The 13925-nt window shown below is 50.9% G+C and overlaps 1 protein-coding gene across 1 annotated transcript in view; it reads left to right on the top strand.

Moving 5' to 3' along the window:
• The window catches only part of ALK (ALK receptor tyrosine kinase), a 680979-nt gene that overhangs the window by 626321 nt on the left and 40733 nt on the right, over positions 1–13925 (top strand). Inside the window, exons 12-13 of the mRNA XM_038561183.1 lie at positions 309–471; positions 10471–10621. Of these exons, the coding sequence (XP_038417111.1) occupies positions 309–471; positions 10471–10621 (314 nt within the window). The remainder of the gene's footprint in view (positions 1–308; positions 472–10470; positions 10622–13925) is intronic.

Below are 13925 nucleotides of genomic sequence, written 5' to 3'. Positions count from 1 at the left end.
TCCTGTGGTACAGATAGTTGCATCCCTTTTGGACTCCTTTAGTAGGCTGTAAGCTTCTTAAGGCTGGATCAGTCAGCTCCATCTGTGCCTCTCCCCTCATATCTGACCCAAGGGCCTGACACATACTAGATCCTCGACAGAAGTTTCCAATTTGAATGGCTAATCAGTGTTTCTTGCCCTGGCCTGGGTGCCATCCTGAAACATGGGTCTGGGGCCATGGAGGGGATAGCTCAGAGGCAGCCCAGGGGAGCCTATGGAGGAGGGATGGCCGGGCCAAGTGAGTGATTGCCTTTCCTCTTGTGCCACAGTTCACTGGCTGTTCACCACGTGTGGGGCCAGTGGGCCCCATGGCCCCACACAGGCCCAGTGTAACAACGCCTACCGGAATTCCAACCTGAGCGTGGTGGTGGGGAGCGAGGGCCCCCTGAAGGGCATCCAGACCTGGAAGGTGCCAGCCACCGACACCTACAGGTGCGTATGGGAGAAGGGGAGGCCAAGGGGCAGATGCACCCTTCTGGAAATGATGGGGTGTTGCCTGCGGGTGCATGCCCTCAGTGTGCCTGGGGAACACCAAGGCTCAGAGGCCATTTACACTAGCCCATAGTGGGGCATAAGGGCTGGAAATGGAGAGATTTGGGCTAATGGGATATGGCAGCAAAGAGGCGTTCTCTGTCCTCAAGGAGCTCACAGACTATTTGTGGAGATGATGTACTTGTATGAGCTGGCTTCAGAACATTCTTCAGCACTAATAATTATAATTTCAGGGAATTCTTTGAATATTACTTGATGCTGTTCACACAAATCAGTGCATGTAAAATGTTTGGGAAACAAACATACAATGTACAGGAAAGATGATGCTCTTGTCCTTGAGCCTCATTTCCTGGATCTTCACTGTTCACAGGTAAAATAGCTGTTCTCAAACTCCTGTCCCACACCCAACCCTACCTGCACGATATTCCACAGAGCAAGGCCAGGCTGGAGGGAGGCCTGACTCCAACGGGCCACTTAGCTGATAAGTGAAGCTGACACCAAGGCTCAGATGAGTGGTTCTCAATCATCAAAATGACAGGGATGGCGGGTTGATGCAGATTACTGGCCCCTCTTGCAGAGTGTCTGATTTTGCAGGTCTGGAGAGGGGTCCAAGAATAGGAATGTTAAGAAAAATTTTATGCTAAACATTTTTATCTGAATGAAGCAAATATGATGAAATACTGGCATTTCTTGGATCCAGGTTGGGAAGGGGTGTTCATGCATGCTAGTTGTATTCATGCATTCCTTCACTGAGAATATGAATTTCTAGTGGGTTCCCAGGGGATGCTGATGCAGCCCCCAGAGAATGACGGACTTAGGTGGAACCCTTGCATCTAGTCCTCACACAGCTCTGTGGGCAAGGCCGGTACTGCAGTCTTCATTACGCGCACACAAAACTGAGACTCAGGGAGTCAGGAGCCTCCCCACAGACGAGCAGTCCAGAAAACACCTTCAACCCCAGATTTCTGAGGCACAGGGAAAACGGCAGGCTTACACAGGAAGCAGCACCATCATGAAAGTGTTGGTGCAAATGCCCCCCACCCCCCGATGCTGAATGCAGTGGGAGGTGAGCTCTCTTTCCCCTTCCTCAGCCCCCAGTCCCCAGCTCCCAGCACATCATCAGCCCCCCAGAAAGGAAAGGAACTTCTCAGGTTGCCCTGGTTTCTAGGCAGTCCCACTCCTGGGACCTCAGTGCAAATGCATTTCGGGGAGAGCCCTAAGTGCTTTTTAAATGACATCCTGGGCAGGAATGCAATAACAAGGTTTGGCTGCAATCCGATTAGCTGCTCTAGGTCCCGCACATCCCCAGTAATGGTGGAAGAGACCCAGCCACCCCTGGACCTGCCACCCTGAGCAGGCCAGGTCTCCCCTTCCTGCCTGGCTGAGGTTCCCTAGGTCAGAGATAGATGGAGATGAATGTTTGCTGGGGACTCACCCTCAGTATTTCTCCCCCTGTAACAGTGAGGCAGATGTCATTGCTATGATTCTTGATATTCCCTCGTTTCCATAGGGGAAACTAGAGTTAGCAGCTTAGCAACAGATCGAAGGCCACACAAGCAGTGACAGGCTGGAATTTAGACCCAGAGTCCTCTGGCTCAAAGCCTGTGTATTATTTCCACTGAAACCCACACCTGGACTCTGAGGGGCAGGCAGGGGACAAGAGGAACAAGAGAGGGAAGGAGGGAAGTAGACATAGCAATCATGCACCACCCACCTGCTGGAAGTGTCTGGAAATGAAAGCCTGGGAGGGAACGCACCACCTGAAGGGATACTGGCCGGCCCACCTCTCCGTGCAGATCCCCTTGTATACGTGGAGAAGAAAGCAGAGAAGCCCCCCAACAAGACCCACTGTCCCATCCCCATTCAGGGCAAGTCCCAAGCCAGACTGGCTGAAAGTCCCTTACTGCCCCTCCCACAAAGATCCACAAATAGGAGGTGCCACGTAGGGGGTTACTCTTGGGCTGCACTCCCCCTGAGATAGTATGAATCAGACCCACTTCCAACTCAGGCAGGTCATTTAATCCCTGGAGACTCTGTTTCTCGATCTGTAAAAGGCAGTGGTCGGGGCTTTCTAGCATCTGCCCAGCTGGTTGCGAAGGCTGTATGCAAGGGCCTCACACAGCACCTACACACATGAGGTGTTCCCCGGCCCTCCGGCCAGGAAATCAGCCAGAGCAGTGAGAGCATCAGGCAGTGGCCAGAAAGCATCTCCAGGGACAGACTGATCCCACAGAGTGTGCTTCCTGACTTCTCTGTTTCCAAGGACCTTTTTCTGACTTCTTCAGAGGGGCCTCATGTTTCGAAAGATTTCACCTGGCAGACAAATTGTACTTATTAAATGAGGATTAATTCATTTCCCCTTTTTTTATTAACCACAGCCACATCTAAGCCTAGCCAGGTTTCTGATCTGCATGAATTGCCACATATTGCCACACTTCACTGCTAGAACCCTGACCCAAATCGGTAAACTATTTCTATTTCTCTCTGATATATTGAGACTGAGTTCACAGCCCCCAGCATTGCCTGGTGAATACTCATTAGAAACATGGACAAGGGGCCATCTTGCTGTTGAGGCAGGACGCTTCAAAGTGTCCACATTGGCAAAGGTGATATTTTGATCCACAGAGCTTTTAAAACTAGCCTGAGATAGCACCGTATCAAAAAGGGAAGAGTCAAAACTGAAAAACATTGGGTTTTTGCTGTTGTTTTTGAAACCTAAGGTTGGTTGGGTGTTTTTTGGTTTTTGTTTTGTTTGTTTGTTTGTTTGTTTGTTTTTGACCCTTTAAAGGCTGTAACGGCTATTTCTGATGTTGACCCTGGATGAGGCTCAGTGCTTGGACAGCAATGCACATTGATCATATAACTTAGTATCAAAGAAGCAGACTGCTTTATGATTTGCTTTTTAGACCACATCAAACGGTCCCCAAGTCAAAATATCCATGTTGAGAAGCCCTCTTTCTGGAAGACCTTTTCTCCTTTTCTCCATATTGACTAATTCTTGTTTAGTTAAGTGCAGTTGATCTAGTGAGAAAAACAGAGGATACATCATATTTTCTCAAGAGGTGAGAAAAAGGTAAGAAAGGGTGGGAGCATTTCTTATGACCTCACCCTGTTCCTGCAAGAGTGTGAGTGCTCAGCTAGTGCTGTCTGGCTGCTACCTGAGGCCTGGCATTATTACTGTTCCAGGTGATTTCTTTACTACTGATCAAAGAGTCGAAGGAAAGAGAGGTGACACTTCCCATATGCCTACTGTATGCCAGGGTGGGGCCATCATTGCCTGGGGCCTTCCTCAGGACTTCTCCGGTCAGATATCCTGGGTCCATCTCCCACCCTCCACTCCTTTGCCTACCACCACAAAGGAAGAAACCCAGAAAAAGGGAGAGGAAAAAGAGGCTGGGGAGCTAGAAACAGCAGGCTTGAGGGGGCAAGGGGCTCAGGGACAACACCTAAACCCCATCTGCCCCCAGCTCCCTGCTTTCCTGCCTTGGGCTTCCCCTGGCCCTGGAGTTGCCATTTCCTTTGTCAAAACAGTGATGCTCTCCCTCCCTGCAAGTACACATGTCCCGGTGTCCAGACCCGAGCCCCTCCTGCTTATCAGACCTCAGTGGACCACATGCAGCACATCGTAGGACACTGTGCCTGACGCTAAGTATGCAAAGGCTCACAAGATCCACTCTCTGCCTAGGAGGAGCCCCAACCAAGGACAGAGGTGTGTTTGGGGGGGGGATGGGTCTTAGACATAGAAACAAAGCATTTCAGGGGGATGTAGAAACAACTACAGTGGAGGTTTACATCAAGCACTGCTGATGGGGGAAGGGCCTGAGTTCTCGAATGGTTTCCCCAGGGAGATGGAGCTTGAGCTCAAGAGTCTTGAAGGTGATAGAGTTGCCGGCACACAAAGAAGAGGAGGAAGCAGCCCCTGGGGCTGGAGCCTCTCATCCCAAATGCCATTGGCTCCCCCTGGTGCCAGCTTGGGAGAGAAGCGAGCCTGGAGGCCAGAGAGCCCAGGAAGGCGGCCAGGGCAGAGTCCTAAAGAGCTAAGCCAGGGCGGGGAGCTGCACACAGGGGGGCCCAACGGGGCCTGGAAGCATTTGAGAGGTGGCCTCAGCCTGAATGCAGGACTGGGCGGAGGGGGTGGGTGTAGGTAGAGCCCTGATGACAGCCGTGCCTGGGAGCTGAAACAGGACAAGACCGACAGTTACCATCTCAAGGAGCTTGGTGGAGAAGGTCAGACAAGGATTAGGGCAATAGCCAGAGCAGCACCTGCCGAAGGGAGATTTCTGGGTCACAGCTCCAAGTGGCAATGTCTAGAGTGTGCCCGTGGCAGTGGTGGCCAAAGTGGGACACAGGAAGGGCAGGGATGTGGGGCAGGTGGAAGTCTCAGCCTCACCACCGGGTGGAGATAGACTGCTGGGGACTTTGTGCGACTCTGAGACGCACCTCACAAGGTGCCCACTCAGTAGATTCGGCGACCACCTCTCACCTTCCCTGCCTTCTTCTCCTGTCCATCCCTCCATTTCTCCCCGCTGCCTGCCGTCCCGCCTCCCTAGGGCTCAGCATCCCTCCTAGCCCTCCATCCTCTCCACCGCCACACACACACACACACACACACACACACACAGATCATTTATAAAAACATTTGTCAAGCACGGCCCACAGCTCCTGATGGCAGTTCTCTCATGGTTCACTTGTTCCTCAGACATAGTGTACAAGAGGTCCCAGGGTCCCAGCTGGAGCCACCAAATCCTGCCGGCTGACCTGGACCACAGCTGTTCCTGATGGTCTCCATCACTGACACTCATTTCCTCACCTGGCTCCAGGGACCGGTGTGAGCAGCTGGATGGCACCGTCATTCCACCCAATCCACAAACAGCCGTGGAGCTCCTACTGTGTGCCGGTCACTGACCAGGCACCGCAGGACTTGCAGAGAGGATGGAAACTCCAGGGCTTCACCATCTTTGCAAAGACTGAGGGGCAGAAGATTTAAACAGTCCACAATGCCAATAAAGTTCTAGACAACTGCAGAAGAGAGTCACAGGCATGATCAGTTGCCAGAGTAATTGTGCAGAGAACCATCACCATGAGGAGCACAGAGCAGGGAAAGTCAGAGGCAGGGAGATTGCCCAAAGATTGATGGGCTGCGGGCAGCATGGTCTTTGGGTCCAAATACTGCCACTGACGCCACGTGACCTTGAAACCGAGCTTCCCCTTCTCTCCAGTGGCCCTACCTGTAGAGGGAGGGGTTGTAGAGAGAGGTTACTGAGATCCCTTCCAGCTCTGATATTTCCAGGCACTTAGGGCTGCGCTGGTCAGGAAGGTTGGAGGAAGAAGCGAACCATGAGCCTTGCTCACTAGAGTGATCCAGAACAGTGCTGGGGCTGCAAGAAGCACGCGCCTCCACCACTGGCCCTTTACCGCCCACCCCCAACAGTGTCTCCTGATGGCTCCAATGACCCATCTAGCTAATGCAACTATGCATCTAAACAGAAATTTCCCACTGACCAAATGCTTACACCCTCCCACAATAACCCCGAGGGCTAGGATGGGCACAGCAGGTCTTACCACCCTGATTTGTAGAGGAGAAAACCCAGACTCAAAGGAGAGAAGGGACTCATCCAAGGTCCCACTGGGAAGTAGAGGCAGAGCCCAGAGTTGGGTACAGGAGAGGAATGGGGGTGCTTCACATATCTCCAAGTGGGGTTGGCTCACTCCCGTTGGTCCTCCTCCAGTGTCCCCTCTGTGGCGCTGACACTGTGCCGCACACTAGCCCCCTTGCATTTCAGAATCCAGCAGGCAGCCACTTTGATTTGCTGCTAATTCTTTATTTTAAAAAGATTCACAACTCAATTACATCAGGTAACAATGGCTCACAGTCAATAATACAAAACGCAAACCCAATAAACATCCATTCTGACCAGGGGGCATGAATTGAGATGAGGAAAAACAAAACAAAACAAAAAAAAAATTACAGCATCAGCTCGTCAAGAACAGTATCTTGTAATTTCCAGTAAATTGGAAGCACTGTAAGTCATTTTCCCCACTTGAGTGGCAGGTATATTAATCTGTTGTCGTTTGTCAACCATCAAAAATAAATAGTTTACAAGGGATGGGGGAGACGCTTCGGAGAGTCGGGCTGAGGTTATTATTCTGGCATGAGTTGGTGTAGCATGATTCGTAGGACTCAGGGGGTCCTCAGAAGTGCCAAGGCGCCTGTGCCCCTGCCGGTTCCCTACAGAGATGGGTCCTTGGCCTCAGGCTCCTCTGGCCACACCCCACTCCAACAATCGTCCTGTTCTTAGAAATCCAGGCCTCATTCACTCACTGGCTTCCCCCTCCTAGAAGTCACCCCAGAAGAGGAGCAGACAGGCTTACCTACAGGGGTGCATCAGAACAGCAGCCGCTATATTGCTCACTGACTACCCTCCAAGGGCTGAATTAGGTCCCTTGTAGGTATTATCTCATTTAATCATCACAACGATTTTTCAAGGTAGATAGTATCATCTTCCTTTTGCGGACAAGGAAACTAATTGGAACTCAGAGAGGGTAAATAATTCACCGAAAGGTCACACAGCTAATGAGTAATGCTGGCAGGGCCAGGACCAGGAGAGATAAGCAAAGTGCCTCAGGCACAAAATTTAAGAAGTTCCTAGCTCTCAGGGTCGGGTATGGGGTCAGCGCCTGGGAGGGAGGTGCCTCACCCACTCCTGGCCTTGGGTAACAGCTTGGAATTGGATGCGGAGTCCATCTCCACTCATGCCCATGCTTTTCTCGCTGCGGCAGAGCTCACTCCAGAGGAGATCAGCATTGTAAGTAGTGACTAGAAACTTCCAAAGAAGTGCAGCTCTATGGTGGGATTTCAGGCCTCAGAGGGCTGACGGGGGAGGCGCTGCTTCTCCTGCAATTAATCCTGGCCGGCGGTTTCCTGCTCCTCTGGCTTTAAGTCAGTCCCCAGTCCAGGCTGGAAATGTGGTGCCGAGGCCAACACAGGAAGGTAAAACTGTTGACAGCTGGTGGCCACGCTCCGCTAGCCACTCTGTAGAGCTGCCCCAGCCCAGACTCCCACCTTGCACTTGGCACCAGCGTGCAGTCTTTTCCAATCCATTACTTCTCCTCTCATGAGGGCAGGGGGCCTTGCCCTCATTTTTACCCTTGGTAGGGAAGCTGAGGCTCCGAGAGGTTACCAGCTCGCCCCAAGCACACAGTCAACAAAGCACCCAGTATATGACTCAGTACTCACCTCCTGGGACTTCCTAGGACTGGACCTGGCTGGGGCTGGGGGCTGGGGTCCATATTGGGGTACGGAGGTAGCAGAAGAAAAACGAAAGAAGGGCTCAGGAGGAAAAAGGAGTCAGGGACAAACAACTTCTAAAATATAATTTGGCTAAATTTAATCATGTGCAAGAGTTCAGAATGATTCATAATGTATGCAGATTGATGCAAATGGTATGCAAATGATGCCAGAAGGGCTGAGCAGGGTACGGCTTACCTCTCAGCCGTAGCACAAATGGGCAGGACAAGGTCTCTGTCTCAGGCAGCAGTTTTCCAACCAAACCACATCTTCAGATTGAAAGGATTTTCTCAAATCCTTTCTCAGTGCAACCTGATGAAGCCCCAGAAACAGTGAGCAGGACCAAGGCGAGGGGAGGAGTGGGGGGTACGACCACACGCTATCTCTAGAGTCTGCACAGACCATCCCTGGAACCCCACCACCCCTCACCCCTGCCCCAGGCTTCCCTCCTCTGAGCAAAATAATTCTGCTGCTTTCCTGTCACCAATAAGCCTTCCTTTTCCCTCAGCCTTTTAATAGTCCTTGCCACCTTCTCCATTTCTGCATCAGGAGCAAGGATGAGCCAGCAGCGTCTCAGACCACCCTCGTTGTGCATCCAGATAAGCCTGGCAGCAGCATGTCAGAGAGAAAATGGCCTCTTTGAGGGGATGGGGGTTTGGACCAGGGTCTTCCACAGATGAGTTACTTAGTCTCTCTGAGCCTCAGTGTCCTCAGCTGTCAGGTGAATTACTAACAGCTACTATCTATGGCTAATGGGGGGATGTCATGCCTCATGCCTGCCTTGTAGGACGCTCAGGAACTAGCCCGTCCCCCGCTCTGCAGGCCTGCATCCTCTCACTTCCCTGCCCAGCACCTGCTGTAGCCACACATACCAGAGGCTTTCCTGCCTCTTCACTTCTGCTCACACCTTCCACCTCTTTCTGCGTGGGTGAGAGTCCTACCCGTTTATCTTCTCTGCCATGAGGACTAGTTCAAACCTCCACCCCCAATGTCAAGCAGTGGCATGCTGCTGCTCCGATGCCTGTCACAGTCCCGTCCCCTTCCCAAGCCCCGAACACGTGACTGCCCTGACTTTTGCAGAGATATGTCGCTGTCTTGGGGCTTGCACTCATGATCTCTTTTTGATCTTGAACCTCTCCACTACCCTGAGTTCAGAGAAGATGTGGTCCTTCTTTGACTGCAGAAGGGGCTGGGATTCCAGGAGGACACACAGCTAGCAAATGGTCCACTCTGGTCCTAGAACCTCAGAGCCTTTTTGCCTCCCTAATATAGCCACCCTTGTGGTGAGACCTCTCTTTTCATAACTATAACTGCCTCTCCAGTTTCTTTGTAAGTGCCATGAGGGGCTAAAGCCCATCTCCAATCTCCCCTTAGGCACCCAGCCTTAAGCCATGTCAGCTTTCACTGAGCTCCCATCAGAGTCTGGCCACCAAGAGGGTGACAGACATCAGACTCTCTGGCATTCCACGGAGACCTCAGTTCTTCACCTGCCACAGTAGCAATCAGCCAGCCCTCCAAGCTTCTCTCTGCACAGAGGGGCTAAGCTCTGCCTTAGGAGAGCCCCCCAGGAGGCCCCTCGCACACTTGGAACATGGGACATTTCCCAGAATTACAGGTGGAGCAGGTCCACCACGTGTGCACATGTACAAAACTGCCTTGCATCTCTTCCTGAATGCTCTTCATAAAGGACCTTGGATCTGAATACATGGGGACACGAAAACCTCTCGAGTCCCTTTCCCTGGCAGATGGTCTCTGAGGAGGCATTTGTAACTGGTGTGTAGCCGTCTTCAATTGAGTTCTTCTCCTTCCATCCTTGTCTGACTCTATCTGAACAATCTAAGGGACATAAAAATAATCCTGTGCCTCCCCCACTCTTTTTTTGTTCATCGTGACTGGTTGTTTTCTGTACACACATGGCTCTAGAAAGAGTTGCTAGTGGGATGGGAATAAATAGTCTGTGCTCAGAAACACTGCTCACCTCGGCCATTCCACAGGGGACTTCCTTGTGTCTAGACCCAGAGAGGAAACTTGGAAAGTTTATCAAATCAGTTACTGCTACTTCCACCACTAATCATAATAATACATAAGTTGTAATAATATATATTATTGTTGTTTCTAATACTATGGGATAACTTATTATGTGTCCGCCTCAATTCTATGGCTACATGTCTTAACCCCTTTAATGTCATATACACACATGCTAGAATGTAGATTCTCTTATTGTCCCCATTTTACAGATGTGGAACAGGAAAGTTAAGTCATTTGTCTAAGGTCACATGAGTCCTTTGATCTTGGATAGGGAGAGAAACCATAATGGGACATCCCGGGTGTTCAGGAAATCATCACCCCCACACCCTCCACGTTAAACAGACTCTCCCTGTCTTCCCTCTCTCCTCCTCCCCCCTCTCTTTCTCTCTTGCATCCTGTCCTAGTTCTTTACCTCCCTAGCCCTGGGAATGAGACAATTGCTTATCCCTCTATAAACAAGACTGTCCTCTCCTGACTGTGGGAAGAGAAAGCCTGCTTGCCGACCTCAGGGGCTGATGCGGGGGAGAACCCTCAGGACCACGATGGTGGTACACTGAGCCCCAGGGATAGCTGTGGGGCAGGCTGGAGGGGAGTCAGTCTTCATGTGCTCTGTTGTGTTGCAGCATCTCAGGCTACGGAGCTGCTGGTGGGAAAGGCGGGAAGAACACCATGATGCGGTCCCACGGCGTGTCTGTGCTGGGCATCTTCAACCTTGAGAAAGGCGACACATTGTACATCTTGGTTGGGCAGCAGGGGGAAGACGCCTGCCCCAGCGTAAGTGTCAGGAGTGGGGACCTCCCCTCCACACTACCCACGACCCACACAGCCCCCCCGAGGGCATCAACGCCCGGACACTCTCCTGGGAGCTCCTAGTCACAGATGGCAGGACTCACCCCCTCCTTCTGCCTGCAAATGCCCCTCTAGGCCCATTGGGCTGTATGAGAAAGAAGATGGTATGGCTGTTGGGATTTCACAGCCCCACAGGGACCAAGGCTAAGGCACGGGTTTCAAGAATGACCCTTAAAACTAAAGTACCGGATCCTACTTGAATGGGCAAATGGTTGTTCTTCTCAGCAGACTACCCGTTTTCCTAAACTTCTTTGCTAGGGCATCATCATCTTTAGCCCTGTTATTATTTTACAGATGAGAAATTTTACAGATGAGAAAATTGAGAGTACAGAAAGGAAGGGAGTTTTCCAAAGCCACTCACAAGGCAGCACGGAGTAAGGACTCTAGCTCCTGCTTGTGCTGTGCCACGCACTGGCTTGGGCCTCGGGGCCTATGCCCTTCACCCCTTCCCCCCTTAGAGCCCATCATCTGACAACCCAGACTGCCACCCTCTGCAGTCCCAGAGACAACCTGCCATTCTGGTTTCTGGCCCCATTGGGGTATCCACCTGTGAAATAGGGCACGCTCCAACAACAGGACTGAAGAAAGCCAGTAGTGGTCAAAAATGGCCAGGAGAGGGGCACCTGAGTGGCTTAGTTGGTTAAGCAGCTGCCTTCAGCTCAAGTCATGGTCCTGGGGTCCTGGAATAGAGCCCCACATTGCGGGGCTGGGGGTTGCTGCTCATCAAGGAGTCTGCTTCTCCCTCTCCCTCTCCTTGTGTGCTCTCTCTGTCTCCCAAGTAAATAAATAAAATCTTTTTAAAAGTAAAATAAAATAGCCAGGAGAATGAGCCACTGAAGACTAACAGTGCAGGCACCGGGCATCCCAGTTGTTTGCCTCTTGTCTGTGTTGGAGGAGACAGGATCCTGGCGGTGTAAGCTGTCCGAGCTGTCCTGGTAGGAACTCAGCATGGTAAGGCGAGGCCCTACCCTCACCTGAATCATAATTTCCACCTAGGATCGGGCCAGGGCGGGGAGCTGGGTTCTAGTGCCCAGGACCGAGGGCCCCTTCTCCAAGAACTTATTCATGAGTAGCCTTGGGGGACAGATGTAGGACCAAGGACTGCACAGAAAGCAGTACAATTCCACAAAATACACTTAGGACTCCTGAAAGCTGGGCACCAGTCTGAGAGCAAGGCGAAAAGGATGGCACCCATCCCCCCATCCCCACCTCACAGGGTTTAAACAAAGCAAAAGTAGTAAGCTTAGCACTTGCGCATGAGAAATGTCTGGAATCCAACTTTTATTTAGCAACTATAATCAGGACTTTCGAACCTGATATAATATATTAAGTCATTAAGTTACAGGCTGCTGTAATTTCCACAGGAATGTATTGAGTGCTAATGTAATTCTTTCATCTAAGCAGAACGATTGCATTGACTTCTGCAAGGGACTTTTACTTGATTGGATTGTAATCAGTTATGTCTTTTCACAGGACCAAGTCCTTTTTTTTTAATTCAATTGTAATCTACTTGTTCCTCAGGGCTGCTCCACTTTATCATCTTGTTAATCAACCTACTTGCTCTCAAACTTCATGAATGCACAGGGAGAGTTCTGAAGCCCATTCTCAGCCAGGGACGGAGGGCAGCCCCCTCTGCTGGTGGGGCCGGGCATAGCAGGGGAAGGGGGGGCACTTGGGCATGGGTCTTCCCCGAGCTCCACACATTGACCTTCAGGAGTCACTGGGAGAAAGAGAGAAAGAAAGACCTTTTGGGGCACTACCTCAACCTCCAGTCCTCGGTAGGCAGAAGAATGATGCCTAGAGAGGATCCTCTAAAGAATGGAGTGCTCTCTAAGAATTAAACTGCAGGACTTGGCAGCTTTCCTGGTTCAACGGCACATCTGCATGGAGTCACTCTTTCTATGTGCCTGGCCACACCTGCGCCTGGGATGGGCTCCAGCTGCTGGAAACCCCTTCAGCTCCTGTAGCTTCTCCAATTCCTCTTAAGCCTCATCTGTTGGCATGACCCCCAGATCTGATGGTATGGGTTTCTTAACATCCACAATATTGACATTTTGGAATAGGTGAGTCTTTGTTGTGAGTGACTGTCATGGGTACTGCAGCCTCTCTAGCAGCACCACTGGCCTCTGTCTACCCAATGCCAATAGCATCCCAAGTATTAACAATCAAAATTGTGTCCAGACATTGCCAGATATCTCCAGGTGAGCAAAACCACTGGTCTAAATGTTAAATTTCACAACAACCATCACTCACAAGGTAAAAATTGTGAGCGGTCAGCCCACACCCAGACAGCCTCCAAGTCATTCGAATGTATTCAGCAAATATCTATCAATGCGCCAGTCACTGTTCTAGCATCTTGAAATAAATCCATGAACGAAAGAAAGATCTTTGCTCTGAAGAAGCTAATGTTCCCACTGGGGGAGGAGGGATGAACAATGACTAGTAAATATCAGTCCATCAGAATGCCCAGAAGTGCAAGTGTTCTAGTGAACAGAAGTAGGGTAACAAGAGTCAGGTGTGTAGGGCAGGTTGCAATTGTAAATAGGGTGATCTAGGGAAGCCTAGTGAACAAATGACAGCTGAGCAGAGTCCTGAAAGGAATCGAACCAGGAAAATATCTGGGGATGCTAGCCAAGCAGAAGCCAAGGCATTGAGCTGGGAGAGTTCCTGGTTTATTCTTGAACACCGGGGAGGGGGGTGGAGCAAGAGGAAGAATAGGTGAGAGATGAGGTGATCAGGCTACCATAAGGACATTTTGAAGCCATAGGACAGTTTTGGCCCTAAAAGTGGGAATAAGGTGGGAGAAGGAGCTGCTGTGATTTGCATATTATAAGACTCACTCTGGCCTCAGTACAGCGAATAGCTCACTTAGGACCAAGGAAAGAGGCAGCACAATGAATTCAGTGGTTGCTGCATTAGTCCAGGAGAGAGATGACGGTGGCTGGGACGAAGATGGCAACAGTGGCCGAATTCTGGGCATATTTGGAACGCAAAATCAAAAAAAAAAAATCTGCCCATCTAGATGAAGAACTGAGACAAAGAAAGGATCAAGGATGACTCCAAGAATTGTACCTGAGCCATTGCAAAGAAGGAGCTGCCATCACCTGAACTGGGAATGCTGTGGATGGAGCAGGTGTGGGGGCAAGCTCAGGAGAGATCTGGAGGACAGCCAGGTGGAGATTTCTGGTAATCAACGGAGATGGGCCACTGGACTTGAGGAACGAGGTCT

This window comes from Canis lupus, chromosome 17, assembly GCF_011100685.1.
Source record: "Canis lupus familiaris isolate Mischka breed German Shepherd chromosome 17, alternate assembly UU_Cfam_GSD_1.0, whole genome shotgun sequence".
Classification (NCBI taxonomy): domain Eukaryota; kingdom Metazoa; phylum Chordata; class Mammalia; order Carnivora; family Canidae; genus Canis; species Canis lupus.
Note: the sequence above shows the minus strand (reverse complement) of the source record. Positions and strands in the feature narration are given on the sequence as shown.